This window comes from Mastacembelus armatus, chromosome 16 (assembly GCF_900324485.2).
Source record: "Mastacembelus armatus chromosome 16, fMasArm1.2, whole genome shotgun sequence".
NCBI lineage: Eukaryota > Metazoa > Chordata > Actinopteri > Synbranchiformes > Mastacembelidae > Mastacembelus > Mastacembelus armatus.
In genome coordinates this window covers 18849453-18863193 of record NC_046648.1, presented here as the reverse complement: position 1 = coordinate 18863193, position 13741 = coordinate 18849453, and the positions used below count along the sequence as shown (strand labels likewise).

At 43.2% G+C, this 13741-nt stretch overlaps 1 protein-coding gene across 2 annotated transcripts in view; it reads left to right on the top strand.

The window, feature by feature from the left end:
* LOC113136833 (forkhead box protein O1-B-like) overlaps positions 1 to 9788 on the top strand; it is a 30360-nt gene extending 20572 nt beyond the window's left edge. For both annotated transcript variants that reach the window (XM_026317923.1, XM_026317922.1), the window contains one exon: positions 5871 to 9788. In XM_026317923.1, the coding sequence (XP_026173708.1) occupies positions 5871 to 7628 (1758 nt within the window). In that variant the 3' untranslated portion in view covers positions 7629 to 9788. The remainder of the gene's footprint in view (positions 1 to 5870) is intronic.
* Positions 9789 to 13741: the final 3953 nt, after the last annotated feature.

Here is a 13741-nt window from a genome sequence, read left to right as displayed (position 1 = left end):
TGTGAAGTGTGAGCAGGCGGCCATCCCCACAGGTGGCCCAACCCAAACACCTGTTGTGTGAATCCTCAGTGGGAGGCCGTGAGCTCTGCCTACCTTCCAGGTCCCAGTGGAAAAACCACACCCTTTCTATAATGTGGCATGTTTTCAGTAATGTGTCCACACCCTTTCTAAGGCTCCCCCATTTTGTGCGTGGGTGTCAGACATGATGCCCAGATTGTGTCCGCTTTGCGCCCACCGGAAACACTCAGCTGTCCCTGGCATCGGGCGAGTGGATTTTCCGATCCCCTGTCCGGGTCTCAGATGCTCTACTAATCTGGTAGTGTCTATTTTTACCCTCCATAGATGTAGCAGCCCTTCTGTATCCCACATCCTGTCACCCCAATGCCAACCCTTCACTTGGCACCAGGGTGGGTACCGCTGATGACTTGCCAGTCATTGGCTGCAATTAGTGCACAGTCAGGCAGGAATCCCCCACCAACTCCATTACACCCCTCTCTACAGCTACTTCCTGCTCTGAGGCTACCAGACGTACTACCACACACTTGCTTTCCATTTTAAGCTTTTTTATAAATGGCACTCCTGCAGTGTTGTGGAATAATGGGGTCGGATACAGAGCACCTTTCACAGCGCTTGAATCACTCTACTGTGCAAACTCGGGCTGTTCAAGTACAATGGCAGTCAAGGGAATGCACATTTGAATTGTACCTGTTCAGATTTGGCGTTGAGATTAAGTAAACATTCTTTCTGTAATAGGACAGCTATTGGTGAAAAGTCCTTGAATACCTACTCTGACTCACTTTAGTTTTTGACTTTTTCCCATAGAGTGCATTTATTCAACAAGAAATTACAAACACTGACAATCCACAGGGATCCTACAGTGATACACTGAGATAGATGTGATTCCTAATCCCAGGTTTATTCCTTCCCAACAAGGGCTGTAATGTGCCTTGCATGCCAATGCAGTCGTGACCACTGCTGTGGAGGCGATGATGGCATGTGGCAGAGAAGTAACTGTTTCTCACCTCCTAATAAAAGAGACTCCTTTTTAATCTTTTCAATTTGATTGCATTCCAAAAACAGGCCCGTCTGCCCATCTGTCTCTCTTAAAGCAGCCTCCTAAAGGGATTTTAATCATCTGACTCTGGGCTTCTCAGGCAAATAGCTACATCTCTCTCTCTCACACATACACACACACACTCTCCTTCTCTCTCTCCCACACACACATACACACACACACACACACACACACAAACAATTTCCAATTTTCTTTCTTGTACTCACTGTCATACTCTCACTTGTCTTCTCTCAGTCTCTGATACACCATATCGTCTCAGCTCCATTGTGCTATATCTGTGCTGCTATTAGGCCCTTCAGTCCCTCTTCAAGTCCCCCTCAGACATAGAAAATTCCCCCAACCCTGTCCCTATTAATCCACATGGCTCTAAATTCTTTATTTCTCTTCAAAGGGACAACGCGAGCCGTGACATCAATCACAGAAAGCGAATATTTAGCCGGCGCTAATTTCCACCAATAGCCTGGAGACAGGCTTAGCTGACAAAACTCATTCCTGCACTGAATAAAACTGCTTGTGTTGAAACCTCCCCTCCCCCCTGATCCCTCCTGCCTTCTGCACAGGCAAAAACAGCATCACAATAAACACAGTTAGCGCTTCTGTTACTCCCCCTTGATTTAGGCTTATCAAATGAATGTGCACCATAGAGGGATACCCTTTGACAATACATAATGGCTCCATTCTGCATGAAATGGTTTGGTAATACCAGTCGAGTGTGGCAAACGGCTTTACCCGGTGCCACTACAAGAACAGCTGCTGTGTTCTTAGCAGGGCAAGCGCACCACGCTGCTTCACCCTTGAGGTTGTTTGAATCGGGTGAGTGGTTTCTTTTTGCTGGTTCCCAGACCCCACTCACAGTCCTTAGTTCCTCACTCTCTTCTGTTTGAATGAGTGCACATTTGCCACAAGATGAGTCCTATAAACTGTTTGACCTGTTTCCTCGCCACTCTCTGTGTGAGCATGTGTGTGGGTGTGTAAGCGGGAAAAAACTCTGAGTGTGTTCTGGAGGGTGAGGGCTAATGGAAGGGGATGGGGCAAGTGGGGGGCATTTTCAGGGCACCTCTTTGTGTGGCTTGGAGAGGCCTCTTGCAGTACCTCAATCTTCCCAGACCCTATTCCCAGACCCCTTTATCTCCTGCTTTACCTACCAAGCTCCCCATACCAGTCCTTCAGGTTATCCCAGACAAACTACAGGGCCGAACATAATAACCATGCATGACTGGCATTTTGGGGGTGGCAACAATTTGGGTAAGTGGTTACTTATCTCATGAACCACTAGTGGTTAGACACTGTTGTGCAACCAGTGGAAATATACTGTGTTGAGTGCCAGTATAGGCCTCATGCAGGTTGATTGTGTAGTTAGTCAGACTTTGATGTGTACTAAGCCATTAAACTTCATTGATTTCCATCACTAAACATGTTTCTCTATTCCTTGAATCAAACTGCATTTGCATGGAAGAAGGGAGGCAAAGTAGAGCAACTGATTTGTATTGTAAGATTTCCAAGAGCCAAATGAATTGTTCTTAAGGAGGTTGTTATGGATGAATACCAGAAACCTGTTTCTGCTCATCAACTAATATTATGCAATAATTTCTTGGACCAGATTCACACAAGAATTTTTTGTCTGTATTATTCGTACACTTCACTCCCTTCTTTGAGCCAGCTGTGTGTTGTAGAAAAATGTTAACATGTCAGACTGTTTTAAAGAGACTACTCTTTCAATCTAAGGAAAAAATGCCTCTCCTTTGTATCAATTTGTCCAACTCTCTACATCAGCTATCATGATTTTTAGGCTTAATGAGAGTTGAACCCAAGCTGATTGTTTTCTTGCAACCAAGAGAACCTTGTTCATTGTAATTGGCTTTGAGTGGTCCATAAACTGTTATCCTTATCCTCTTTCACTTGGCCACATTAACCCATTTCAGCCTGATGTAGTTGTGTTTGTGGACTGACAAGGATGAATGTCTCTGGTAACAAAAACAAAGAAGTCACACCAATACTTATGACTCTGCCTGTTCTTTTTAGTATTACGGGACCAGGCAGTGCATCTCTCTGCATAAGCCCAGCCACAGCTTCATTCATTATTTAGAGCCCTCTCCACTAGGCCCATTGTATTAAAGGGGTATGATTTGAATAGGAAGCAGCTTCCTGGACCCAAGCGTGTGATGTGTGTGTTCCTCTGTCATTGTATGTTTCTCTGGGCTTCATCCGTCTGCCTCAGCAAGCCAGGGGGCTGAAAGAGAATTTCCATTTTATGAATATTTAATACATAATAAAGTTTTCAATTTTATTCTATTCAACCCGTAGGGGTAAAATGTGGCAAAGCCAACCCTCAAGGACAGAACACAGAGTAAAGGTAGTTGATTCAATGGAGGCATCAAAAATATGGTTACACCAGCTGACTGCCTCAGAAATCATCTACTAAAACACACACTCACAAACATTAGAATTACTTTAACATTACACCCTGCAAGGGTTTTACAGTGTCCCTATTTCGCACATCTCAAACTCCCCTTATGCTGTATTACTATTGGATCATAGATTATACAGGCTGCCTGCTGTGTTGGTGGTGACCTGGCATGTCTCTGTGTGAGACACCCAGCTGGGAGTGCCCCTGAATCAACTTGGGATTAGCCCAGGATTGTCTGGGATTACTCAGGGATGGAAGGGGATTAGCAGTGACTGCCTGTTTCGGGGGCGTGAGGGCCACAGGCTGGCCAAATTGCCCCTGACTCAGACTCAGGCAACAGGAGGGGGACAGAACCACACCCACAGTGAAACCACCTGCAACCTGAGCTATTCTTAGATTCTAAAACACACACACAAACAGTATGACAGAGAAAAATGTGGTGGCAATCTACACAAAAGGAAGCCAGCATGTTGATGATGATGCCATGGCTGGCCACCATCAGAAATCTCCCAAATCTCTCTAGCAGGTGGATTCATCAGATAAAGAGGGTTTGGGATGATGACAAATCCCTCCAAGTTCAATGGAGCTGCTCTTCTCTCATGCGGGGATAAATCGAGATTTGAATCAGACAGGTCACACAGAGTTGCTCCATGAAGTGGTTCTGCTCTCTGAATGAAGCCCCATTTACAAATGGTTGTGATGGAATGGCATAAAAGCTTACATATGTTTTAACTCAGGCATGCACAGCTTGGTGGGGATGAGTTGGAGTGGTATGATAGGTGGATGATCCAGCCAGGGTGAGACAGAGAATTGGCACGGCACGTAGAGAAGCCGTCAGAAGCAGGGAGCGGGCATCCCCTGCGGACCTGCACTGCCAAGATGAAAGGCTGTTTAGTGTTGGAGCAGTAGCATCAAACAACTGCCTTCTCTTGCATCCCTTACCCCATCCCCCACTCCCTCTCTATCTCGCTCTCTCACTTTCTTGACTCTCATCACAATATGATATAGTTCTGCTTTTGCACGTTTATCCGGTTGCCATGGTTACCCAATGCCGGCGGTGTCACAGCAAGATAACCCAAGGAGGCACTCACAGCTCACCTGAATTTTTGTTCGCCTCCTATTTATGTGTTCACTGCTTCAATTTGATTTATTTGTTTTCTTGCTGTGCAATTCAGTGTGAATACAAATAATCCACAACATAATGGAGATGGCGAACATGTGAACACACTTCAATCTGAAATAATCTACTGTGCCAGTATATTCCCAAACCACAAGAGGTGATTTTGAGCATCGAAATACCTCACACACAAAAAAGAGCAAAATTACTACAGCACATCAGGAGCCTTCAACAATCAGCAACCCTTGAGATGTAAATGTTAATAAAAAAAGATTATATCCTATGAATTACTGACTCAGGTACTGTACCTGATGGTGTTGAGGATAATGGGAAAGTAATTGGTGGCACACTGTATAATTGAAGGTATAGAGGTTGACAGCAGATGTGGAAAATTATTCTTATGTGCAAAGGAGTGTGTGAAATAAGAAAAAGGAAAATCTAGACTGGTTGAAATACAATGCCAAAAGAAAAAGGGGGATTGTGATAAAGACAAAATGAGGGAGGGAATGCGAGATAGGGAGTGAAGGTGGATGTCGGAGGGTGGAATACATCCATTAGCCTTCCTTGCTGCCAGCTCAGTCTTGTGATACATCCTCCCATTCAGGCTACGAGAGTGAAAGAGACAGGCCTGGCTCTATGCCAGACTGGCACAGACTTCAAACATACAGTACGCCCAACCACAGCAGCTTACATCAGCCCGGCTGTAAGGAGAGGTAGAGGAGGACAGATGGATTGATGGTAATGAAAGTGGGAGGATTGACGTACATAAGGAGAGTGTCTCAACACTGAGTCTCAGGTCATTCCAGCTTGGTTGAAGCTGACAGGGTCTTGTTCTTTGCTAGATGTAGCTGTCCTATGAAAATGTTTGTGTTTTTGAATATGCTTTCAGTTTTTAAGTTTGGTTGACAGTGATTGCAGTGAGAGTTCAAAATCGACTTCTTGTCTTTTGTACCTCTGATAATAGACGTGTAAGCAACTATAATTTGACACAATTTTTATATGACTCAGGATGTATACACAGAATAAATTATAAGCAGTTTTGACAGTTGTGGTTGAGAATAATTTCATCTGCATTGTTGAATTTTAGGTTGACTTAAAAAAAATCTTATTTTTCAGTTGAACATTTTATATGAATATCCTGTAAATTTCATTCATTTATTGTGTTCACCTTAGAAAGGCAGAATATAAATGTCAGTAATAAGTTATGTGATATACAGTATATTGCAATTTAATGATCTCGCTCTCACTGTCTCTGTCTCATCTCTGTGCAGAACTCCATCCGACACAACCTATCCCTCCACACACGCTTTATCCGGGTGCAGAATGAGGGAACTGGGAAGAGTTCTTGGTGGATGCTGAACCCAGATGGAGGGAAGATGGGCAAGGCCCCACGCCGTCGAGCGGTCTCCATGGACAACAGCACTAAATACCTAAAAAGTAAAGGTCGCATCAGAGGCAAGAGAGTTGGCCGTCCTGGAATAGGAGCAGGATCTGCTGTGGTGGGGCTCCAGGGCTCCCCTGACCATGGCAGCCCATCACAGAAAGGCATTGCAGGAACCGGAGGTGCATCTGGGACAGATGGAGAATTTGATGCTTGGACAGACCTCCATTCCAGGGCTAGTTCATCAGCCTCCACACTGAGTGGACGTCTGTCACCCATCCTCGCAGAGGGAGAACCAGAGGAACCAGAAGAAGCTGTTTTGTCCTGTTCCACCTCTCCCCATCTCTACTCCTCACCAACCAGTGCCCGCTCTCCATCCATGGGGACAGGGAATCGCTGTCCTCCTCTGGAGCAGCTGCCTCAGCTGGCTAACATGACAGGTGCCATCAGTCTGGATGAACAGCTGATGGAAGATAGTTATCATCACCATCACACACAGCAGCAGCAGCAGCAGCAGCAGCAACAGCAGCAGCAGCAGCAGCACCAGCAGCATCCAGCTGTTGGCAGACATAAGCACCAAACCCAAGTCTACCATTACAGCTCTGGAGTGAAGGGGCAGAGCTCCTACGCTGCAGGTGTCTATGGGGCAACAAGTATGGGGATGCTCCGCCACTCTCCCATGCAGACCATTCAAGAGAACAAGCCCACTAGTTTCTCTGGAACAATGCGTGCATACTCCAGCACCAACACCCTACAGAGTCTGCTAACAGGTGGTCCAGCAGGGCAGCAGTACTGCTCCAAAGACATGATACTGGGACAGGAGAGGGAAAGCCATCCAATGATGGGTCAAACGAGCAATGGAGTAGGCTCCAACCATCACAGCCGCCATGCTGGCCATCATAATGGCCACAGCCACAGCCACAATGGACCGCACAGTCACAGCTCAGCTCATAGCCATAACAGAACTCACAACCATACACCTAGTCATAGTCACAACAGTGTAACCAACCACAATTCACCTCACAGCCTTGCTCACAACAGTCACAACCTCAGCCAAAACCATAACCACACACCGCCTAGGGGTGCAGCCCTGACTCCACATGGCAATAGCAATCAACTGCACAACTACAACCACAAAGCTCCTTACCTGTACAGCCCTCCATCACATGCCCACCTCCCTGCTTCTACCACCCTCCCCCCAAACCCAGCAGGCATGCTTGGCATGCCCCAGGACTCCTGCAATGTGGCTACTGCACCACACCCACACCCTCGCCACAACCATTATCCTGACCCACAACACCAAGGAATGGCTAATGCACCTTACCACCTTGGCCTTGGGATGGGGAATGGTAGTGCTGGTAGTGACTACCATGGCTATCACCAACCACACCTTCATGAGAGACTACCAGCTGACCTGGACATTGACATGTTCCATGGTAGCCTGGACTGCGATGTGGAGTCCATCCTCCTCCATGACATTATGGACTCTGGGGAGGAGATGGACTTTAACTTTGACTGCTCTTTAGCCCAAGGTGTGGGCATTGGCATGGGTATGGGCATGGGTGTGACCATGGGAATGGGGATGGGAATGAGTGGTCTGGCTGGTCCACAGCAAGCCCATACCAACCAGAGCTGGGTGCCTGGGTGAAGTCTAGGACAATACATCATTTCCTGAGAAAGAACTACCCTACCCATGAAGCACTGTGCTCAACTGTGACATTCCTAACTTCACGCAGAGACTATAGGACCAACATTCCCATTTCTCTTTGTTGTCTTGACAATTTTTCTGTCACCCTTTTCACTTTTGATGCTCCTTTCTCCCGAGAGATCTAGTTCATGTCACATTAGGTTTTTACTCATATCAGCTAGGCCTATACTGTGATGACAATCTCTCAGCTGTGCTTGCCCAACATTGCTTCTGCCATGAGAACTGAACTTGCAATGCACTTTACTGCAAGTAGGCCACATCTCACAGTGCAATGCATTCACAGAGCAGCTCAGGCAGAGCTGTGAGGTGGCTGCAGAATTCGACAGGAATAAACTGTATTGATAAAGTGTCAGATCTAGGATTTGAATTATAATTTGACTTTGTTTCTCATCACTTGCTGCCATTGTCAGTGGTAGAAACAATATTTATTTAAAAAAAAAAAAAAATCTTGCTATTAGATCCCTGCTTTTTGGAAATCAGTTTTAGCTCAACATATTTTAAATTTAACCCTGATTTAACATCGGTTTTAGTGTATGTAGACAATATATCCAAAAGGAACTATGATATTCTTAATGATATATAAGGAGTGAAGGAGTGATAGTCGTGCATATTGTCCTTGGCACTTTGACTTTTTGTTGTAATATTTTCAAAGTAACATTCTGTTAATGCTCTTTTGCCACTGGTTAGCGAATATTGTTACTGCATCGTTAAATAGATCCTATCATTATGGGTTGGCATGCAATTTGGAGAATTAAAATGTTGTATCACCTTGTCTCACCTGTGCTCCTTGTGCCAGTTTCTCTCTTTTTCCCTCCTGCAAATCTTCCTCTGTCTGCCTGCCAGTGGAGACAAAGTGACCATTTCTCACACCAAGCCATTAATGTGGCTTGATTGAAATTCAGCATCTTGCTTTTAATCTCCAAAGTGATGCAGCAGCAATGCGTCATTATTGAGAATCTAACGCGTTGTCCTCCCATCCCTCACCCCGGCCGTCCAGGCTGCCACTCGCCTCTCCAACTTAATGCGCCAAGAAAGCGAGACAAAACTGTGATTAACGCCAAGTCACTCTGCCTGCTGTCCTGCTCTGAGAAAGGCCAATGTCACTGTCCGCTTGCCTGCTCACAAAGAATAGAAAAAAAAAAGAAGAGATAGAAGCAAGGATAGAACAAAAGTCAGTTGTTACAGTTAGATCAATCATCAGCCTCTGTTTTCATGCTCTTTGGATGTGTGTCTTCAATCAGGTTGTGTATTTGTATTGTAAATCATCTCCATTATCTGTATTTTGTGTTCCCTTGTTTTCATTCCCTGAGCTTCAAATTGGTGCAAAGGCATAGATTTAAGGAGAAAACAATCAGCCAATCAGATTTGCATAACTCCATGTCAATAGGGGTGTTATGCCCCACATCCATCCACATCCACTTTTGTGTGTTTATTCTGTTGTCTTGTAGTTGTTGTATTGTTAAAATTTTAAGGACCAACAAGGACATCCATAGTGTAAGGATGGAATAATGTTGGTAGTGCAGTATGACCTTTCTATGCTCCAATGCCATGCACTCCTCCCACATGTGCTCTGCTCAGTTGTCTCTGTGTTTGTGAGTGGGGGAGCTTGTTTCTTAATGGCCTTGGGAGAGAAAAAAAGAGGACACCCCTATTCTCTAGTTCCCTCAAGGAGACTCTCTGCGCTTGGTCTGTACCAAGGATGGCACACAAAGGAAATGAGGGGGGTTAGGGTGGGGTGGGGATTATTGTTACAGCCAAAGGTCAAGCACGGCACAGACTATCAAACCCATTATTGAGGTAAATACCTTTATTCCAGGGCTGTTGGCCACACTGGTTTCAGTTAATCAGTGGAATATGTGTGGAATTTTGTAAGCAAATGGGCTTCACAAAGCAGTTATGTTATAACCTATGATACAGACATTTAGCAATGCTACTGCTACTGGAAAGAGAGCTATATATGATGTCTACTTTTCTTATATTTATTTATGAAAGAGATTGGTCTTTGTCGCTCCTAAATGTGATAATTGTTTGAGTCAAATCCTATCCCCTTCCTCTTTTTTTCTCTGTTTTTTAAGATGTCACTCTCCCTTTGCCCCTTTTACTGACTTTTATTTTGTACAAAATATATATATTAAGGATATTGTATAATAGTTTTTAAAATCTCAAAAGGATATCAGTTTTGTTGTCTATTTCTTTTTTAAGAGAATGTATCTCATCATCTGGTGACTGTTAAATAAATGAAATTAAAAGAAAGTGTGTTATTGCATTTGTGTGACTAGGACTAGAAAGGTAATTATTATTATTATAGTTTTTTCAGTTCACAGAGTCTTAAGTGTTTTTCTGGAGCTTACTTGTGCTTGTCAGGTGCTATTTCTCTTGTGCTGGTATACGATGGCAAGATGAATGAATGTGTGTTGCTTGTTAATTCAGTTCTCCTTTTTGTCATTTCTTTTCACTTTTAAAACTGCTTTCACACATGCAGACAACCCCTGCAGTTGTGTTTGACCAGGACACCAAGTTGCCGTGTGGGAGGCAGAAGGAGTGGGCTGTATGAATGAGAAATGGGGATGGGTGGGGGGCGGGGGAATTTGTACCATCACATATGTCGGGAAGCATCAGTTGTACTTGAGATTGTGTGAGAAAGAACAAGAGGGGTGTGTGTGTGTGTGTGGGGGGGGGATAGTACCTGACAGACAGACAAAACAAGGAGGCACCCAGACAGCCAGACAGAGTTGGCAGGATTGGAGTAATAGGTGTGTATAAATGTGTCTCAGAGTGTGTGTGTGTCATGAGGCTTGTTATGGCCCATGAAACAGTGTAGGTTGGCCACAGCTGTCCTGGTCCCAGTGGAGGCGTTTTCACAGGAGGACTGTGCAGTGCTACAGCGCCATACTGCCAGGCCCCAGGGGAGCCCCCGCCTCTACAGTCACTCAGACATTTGCACATACACAAACTCACACCACACATGCACCTTCACACACATACATTTGAAAATATCACAAATTCACACATTTACACAAAGAAGCACACAGCGCAGTTATGAAACTATACACACACTCAACCGGCGCACTCAGACATGTCTCACTTAGATGTACACTTTTAATTGACTCCACTTGGCGAAGCCTCTCTGCAGGGAAACAAGTGAGAAGTAGAGGGAAAGAGAAAGATATAGGTGTGGAGGGAGGAAGCCAGGCAGCGTATATTTCAAGCTAAAGATGCTTGACACAAAAACATACAATTAAAAAGTGTTTTTGTAAACATTTTGGCGGGTGTGATGAGCTCAAACATGGCTCAGTAACTTTTAAAGATATTTCTTAATTTCACAATTAGACCAAACTGTGTGCGACTGAGTGTAACTGAGAGCCTGGCACATAGCCAGAATCTCCCTTTTTGCTGCCTATCTGCTGAGAGATAGACAGGTTGAGTTAGACAGGAAGGTAGTACTGTCCTGGTGATGTGCCTCGGGGAGGGTCTGCTTTTCTGTTCCTCATTATCAGAGTGAGAGAGAGAGAGAGAGAAGCTCTGTTACAGTGTCATTATTCATCCACTCAAGCATCTGGGAGCAAGTCTTTCCTTACTTGGCCCAGTGATATTGTTGTAGAGACCGCCCTTGGAGCTAAAGGCTGGCTGGGGACACTGCTAACTGCTAACAGACAGACCCACCCAGGCAAGGCTCCAGGGTACAGATGTCCTTGAGTACTGATGAGGATTCAACACTTCTCACTTTCCTGACTGAGCTGCAAAATGAAAAACTGCTATATCTCTAAAATTCAATTGTTCATAGAATTTATTAATTCACCAATATGGAAGGATGGCGTTGGATGTATCATCTCCATTAATATGTGTTGAGACTCATTTATTAGTCACTGTATTCACCATAAAAGAAAATCTAATAATGATCATTGACCTTTATTAGTATTTAAGTTTTCAAAGACAAAAGAAGAGGCCAACACTGTCAGTGCACTGTCAGACTTACACTGAATGCAGATAAGCCACTTTGACAATCTAAAAAATGATGCCAGTAAAGACAGGAAAATTTTAAGATGTATTAAAAGCCCTTATTTAGTTTGATATTATTCAAAACACAGACCAAATATGACCTCAGCAAGTCCCCATGGTTTTTCTTAAGTGTAAAGGTTTGTCTGGGTCAGTGAAAGTAAACAAAAACATCTAATTATTCTAAATAATTCTAAATAAAGCGTATTAAGTCTAATTTTGATTTTTAAGATGTAACTAAGAAACTGTGATGTGACTTCATCATTTAAATAGATGCTCAGAGTCTTGAAATCAATTCTGAAACTAAAATGTCCAGTCTAAAGGCACAAAGGTGATTTCAGGAAATCTAAACACGGAGGGATTAAAACACTGAATGCCTTTATGCAGAGAAGTTGAATGATAAATAAATGGAATTGTAAAATTACTAAAAAGGAAAAGGTTACACTGCACATTTCTTTCTGTGTAACAAAGTATTGCCAAATTAACGCCATATGAGAAAAGAGCTTAGATGGGGCATCAGCAGAGCACCAGGAGCCTGGAGAGGGGCAGCTGCTGGCTCAATTGTTAAATTAGGGGATGATATGTTGCATTTTTGAAGTCAAGGTAACAGGTTGTGGCAACATTGTTGTCTGCTCCAAATTAAAGTTACTCTTTAAGCAGGCAACAAGCACAAGGATATATAAACATTAACATCTTTTCAGTCAATCAAGTTATCATTTCTCAAAAGTTTTGTCTGCTATGAGTGACTAGGTCACATGACCTCACCACACAGCTCAGGTTATCTGTTTTCATTTAGTCAGCCTGACCAGAATTCATCATGGCTGACAATTGTGCTGGAAATGCTGAGCATCAGGTAAGGTAAGGTAATCTTAATCTAAATTGTTTTTAACAAAACAATAATCGAAGGATTTATGGCCATTCTTTTAAAGTGTTGATGATGAAAAATGGTTCTTTAGTGACTTTTGAATTGTAGATATTCCCTGATATATATTGCTGGACTGGGTGGATTGTGAATATGTTTTACAAATCTTTCCCCTCATACTTTCTGCATATTCTTATTGATGCAAAACCCAAAATACCAGCTATGATTTCAATATACATAGATGTAAATGAATGTATGCAAGAGTTTTCTTTCAGAGCTGTATATGTAAATGTTAGTCGATAAAAGCACTGTCATCTAAATCTGTTGGCTTTTGTGCACTGTTGAACCATCACTTCCTCCACAATAGAGATGTCATCTTCTGTCTCTGTCTGTCTGTGTTTCTCCTTGCTGCCTGAGAATTATTTGTTCAGCTTCAACACTTGAGTCTGAGTTTGAAGAGCTTGCCTTCTCTCCTCTCCTTTATCACTCTGTTTATTTAAAGAGAGGAAGTTAGAAGCATTTTTTGGTCAGTTGTATAAATGTGCATTGCATTGGTGTATTCTCTTACACTAATTAGATTATATTTCTGGTGCAAACATATTTGAATATTTTAAAAATAATTCACCATTTGCTTTTAAGCCTTTACAAACTGCACCACAGAGAGGTCTTTGTATCACTTCAGATAGCCTGAATTTTCCTCACAATGGAGTAAACAAAACTTAACAGCATCAGCAAACATTAATAACTTGGATTCAGTCGTCGTCCAGTCTTAGCCCCTTTATTAAAAGATCTGTTGGTTAGTTTGGGAAGGATTGAAGTTTTCGGTCCTGCATTTTTGGTTGCTTAGATAGAGTCTTTATTTAACTACAAAAAGTTGGTATGGGTCATGAACTTATTCTTGAATAAAGCCATCTAGCGTTCTCATAATAGATGCTCTGGGATATCAGTGAATCGACCTCGCAATCAACTATTTCTTGTCAGCTTCAAATGAAATGTAGTTGGATCTTACTTGTGGGCAATTATCTTGAAACAGGTCTAATAAACTGTGGCAAATTGTGCTTGGTATTTATTTTTAATTGGGAAAAATTTGATCAAATCCTTCTAAAACACGATCTTGCAACTTTGCTAAACTTGCATTTGGAAGTTTATTTTCTTAGCCTGAAGGCTTGTATAAGAGGTCTATCAAATGTAGTTT